The 3,951-nt window shown below is 64.0% G+C and overlaps 1 protein-coding gene across 1 annotated transcript in view; it reads right to left on the bottom strand.

The window, feature by feature from the left end:
- Nucleotides 1-3,602, bottom strand: part of LOC116957125 (uncharacterized) — a 6,435-nt gene extending 2,833 nt beyond the window's left edge. The window contains exons 1-2 of the mRNA XM_076055194.1: nt 3,282-3,602; nt 174-371 (exon numbers count right to left, since the gene is read on the bottom strand). Of these exons, the coding sequence (XP_075911309.1) occupies nt 174-371; nt 3,282-3,602 (519 nt within the window). The remainder of the gene's footprint in view (nt 1-173; nt 372-3,281) is intronic.
- Between the last annotated feature and the right edge of the window lie 349 nt (nt 3,603-3,951).

The following is a 3,951-nucleotide window of genomic DNA, read 5'->3' as shown; positions in this document are numbered from 1 at the left end:
GCGGTGTATGTGTATGTATGCGTGTGGTGTATGTGTATGTATGCGTGTGGTGTATGTATGTATGTATGGTGTGTGTGGTGTGTGTGGTGTATGTATGGTGTATGTGTATGTATGTATGTGTGGTGTATGTATGTGTGTGTGCGTGCGTGCGTGCGGTGTGCGGTGCGTCGCACCTGCAGGCTGATCCGCCGGCGCACGTCGGCCCACTTGTCGCCGGCGTCGAGGCGCTCGGCCAGCGCGTCCAGCTGGGCCCACTCGCGCACGGCGGCACGCTCGGGGCTGTCGAAGGCGTGGCCGGCGTGCGGGCCGCCCGGGGCGATGCAGCGCACGCACACCAGGAGACGCTCGCACGAGCAGAACATGCTGGCGGGCTACGGGGGGAGGAGGAGGGAGGAGAGGAGAGGAGAGGGGAGGGGGAGGAGGGGAGGGGGAGAGGGGAGGGGAGGGAGGAGGGGAGGGGGAGAGGGGATGGGGAAGAGGAGGAGAGGAGAGGCAGAGGAGGAGAGGAACAGGAAGAGGAGCGGAGGGGGAGAGGAGGAGAGGGAGGAGGGGGAGGAGGAAGAGGGGGAGGAGGGGGAGGAGGGGGAGGAGAGGGGGGATGTGGGGGAGGAACAGGGGAGAGGGGAGGAGGGGAGAAGGGAGGAGGGGAAGGGCAGAGGAGGAGAGGAACAGGGAGAGGAGCGGAGGGGGAGAGGGGGAGGGAGGAGTGGGGGGGGGGTAGAGGAGCAGGGAGAGGGTTGAGGAGAGCACGACAGAGCTTGTGTGGTTCATCGCGCCGTGAGCGAGCGCCGATAAAACACAAACTCAAACCCCCCCTGCCCCCCGCCCCCCCCCCCCCCCCCGACACGGAGAGACGTCGCGACGACGGTCGGCACGCCGCCGCCCCCCCTCCCTCCCTCCCTCCCCCCCTCCCTCCCCCCCCTCCCTCCCTCCCGCTCGCTCCCCACGCGGACCGCCTCGACGCGAGAATCACAGCCGTCGCCTGTCTGTCCGCGAGTCCACATCGGCAGCCGTGCGGGCGAGGAGGCCCCCTCCCCCGCCCCTCCCCCGCCCCTCCCCCACCCCCCCGCCACGGCGCACCCACGAAAGGGGGGGGGGGGGGTGGGCTGTGACCGCGCCCGGCCGCCTTTGTCTCTCCCTCGTGGCGACGTTTGCTTGCGCAGCGCCGGTCAGAGGCGTTCGTTGCCGGCGCTTGGCCGCGAGCCAGAACCCCAACGTGAGGATCGGCGCCCGGGACGCTCCCCGCCGGCACCGCCGCCGCCGCCGCCGCCGGCACCGCCGGCGCCGCCCTCCGCGCGAGGCGACCCAACGGCAGCGGCGCTCGTGCCAGGCTAAGTGCACGTGAGGTGTGTGGAGGGCTCTCCCCCGCTGCCGGGAGGGTGGTCCGCGGGACGGTCGGGGTTGGCCGACCGAGACGACCGCCTCCAACTGTGGCGGCAGCGGCAGCGTCCTTCACGAGCCTCCTCCTCCTCCTCCTCATCCTCCTCATCCTCCTCCTCCTCATCCTCCTCCTCATCCTCCTCATCCTCATCCTCATCCTCCTCATCCTCATCCTCCTCCTCATCCCTCCTCCTCATCATCATCCTCCTCATCCTCCTCCTCCTCATCCTCCGCATCCTCCTCATCCTCCTCATCCTCGTCATCCTCCTCATCCTCATCATCCTCCTCATCCTCCTCATCCTCCTCCTCATCCTCCTCATCATCCTCCTCATCATCCTCATCCTCCTCATCCTCCTCCTCATCCACAAGAGGCCGACCTTGAAACCGCTGGCACCGGTCATCGGCATGTTCACTTGGCTCCCACATCCTTCCGGACAACACCGGCCCCGTCTCGTCTCTAGCCCGTGCCTGTTTAGCCTCCTCCGTTTAACTACACACCGCAACCAGGTACTCATTTGAGGCCGAGTCGACCTAGGGGGAGGCCCAGGGGTAGCCAGCACCACAAAAGACAAAGGTCCCCTGTGTAGCCTTCACAGACAATCTTCATTTGAAGCTGGGATCCACGCTCTTCTTGGTTATTTCGGTCCAAGTCAGTCAAGGTTGGTAGAATAATAAAACGAATCGCGACGTTTCGTGGCGCAACACAAGGGTCCGTCATCAGGTGTGAAAGCGTGCTCGCTAGGCCCCGCCACTTCTTCATGACCCCTGGGCTACACCCATTGCAAACCTTTTAAAAACAACAACAACAGCAGCAACAGTCAGCAACAGTCAGCCTGGACAGCAGACCACCTGATGACGGACGCTTGCGTTGCGCCCGAAACGTCGGGACTTTTTTTATTTCATACCTACCACGTGACTTTACCTTTACACACTGTTGGGGAAATTGCTGTTAGCGAGCACACACACGCGTACACACACACACACACGCGTACACACACACGCGCGTACACACACACACGCGCGTACACACACAACAACAACAACGACAACCGCCATTCGTCACTAAGTGCCGGTGACGTCACCGCGACGCTTGTGCCAGGCTATGTGCACCTTGAGGCTACCACGTGAAGTGTCGAACGCCCGCTGGCAGGAGGTCACGGGGCAGACCCAGCAGGTGCCTCGGGTCGACTGACTGAGATGACTGGCTGATGCACCACCTGTGCCCCCTACTGTGCCAACCTGCTGTGCTTTAGCCACCCGTACAAACACACTCGTACACACACACACGCGTACAAACACACTCGTACACACACACGCGTACACACGCGTACGTACACACACGCGTATACACACACGCGTACACACGCGTAAACACACGTACACACACGCACACACACGCACATGCGTACACACACACAAGCGTACACACACACACGTACACACACACACGCGTACACACACACACGCGTACACACACACATGCGTACACAAAAGACAAAGATCCCCTGTATAGCCTTAACAGACTGTAGGGGCAAGTGCTGTTAGCGAGCACCTATGAAGGCCGGAACGGTACACGAAGGGGTGGGTGGCCAGCACCACGCCCGACCGCCTTTGTCTCCCTAGTGGCAATGTTTACACACCGCACCAGGTACTCATTTGAGGCTGAGTCGACCTAGGGGAGGCCCGGGACCGGTTCAGGATAATCGTCACTGGTGTTGGCCGTGAGCGGGAATCGAACCCGGGTCTCCAGGTCCATAGCGCAGCGTAGCGCTAACCGCTACACTACCGCTCCCCACACACGTACACACACACGCGTTCACACACACACACACGCACACACACACACGTACACACACACACACGTACACACACGCTCCCCCCCTCCCCCCCCCCGCCCACACCTGCGACGGGTGCTCGTGGCACGGGTGCTCGTGCGTCCCCGCCCGGCGGCCCCTGCGGAAGGTCTCCAGCACGGCGGCCAGCGCGTAGTTGGCCGGCACCAGGCGCGCCTCCTCCGCCTCCACGGGCCGCTGGCACGCCGGGCAGCGAGGGGGCGCGGCGCCGGGGCGCTTGGCCCGCACGGCGCCGCCGCCCAAGCCGGCCTGCTCAAAGATGGCCTCCAGGCACGGGCGGCAGAACGTGTGGGCGCACGGCAGGCTGCGAGGGTCCTCGAACAGCGAGAAGCACACGGGGCACAGCAGGTCCTCCTCCAGGTGCTCCATGGGGGCGGCGGTGGCGGGGCGGGGGAGTGGGGGTGTGAGTGGGGTTGGTGGTGTTGGTGGTGAGTGGGGTTGGTGGTGAGTGGGGTTGGTGGTGAGTGGGTGGGTGGGGTTGGTGGTGAGTGGCGTTGGTGGTGAGTGGGGTTGGTGAGTGGGTGGGGTTGGTGGTGAGTGGGCGAGTGGTGAGTGGGGTTGGTGGTGAGTGGGTGGGTGGTGTTGGTGGCGAGTGGTGTTGGTGTTGGTGGTGAGTGGGGTTGGTGGTGAGTGGGGTTGGTGGTGAGTGGGTGAGTGGTGAGTGGGGTTGGTGGTGAGTGGGGTTGGTGAGTGGGTGGGGTTGGTGGTGAGTGGGGTT

This window comes from Petromyzon marinus, chromosome 70 (genome assembly GCF_048934315.1).
Source record: "Petromyzon marinus isolate PM22_M1 ecotype Great Lakes invasive population chromosome 70, UKy_Petmar_22M1.pri1.0, whole genome shotgun sequence".
NCBI classification, from domain to species: Eukaryota; Metazoa; Chordata; class Hyperoartia; order Petromyzontiformes; family Petromyzontidae; genus Petromyzon; species Petromyzon marinus.
The sequence above is the reverse complement of the archived record's forward strand: the minus strand, read 5'-3'. Positions and strand labels throughout refer to the sequence as shown.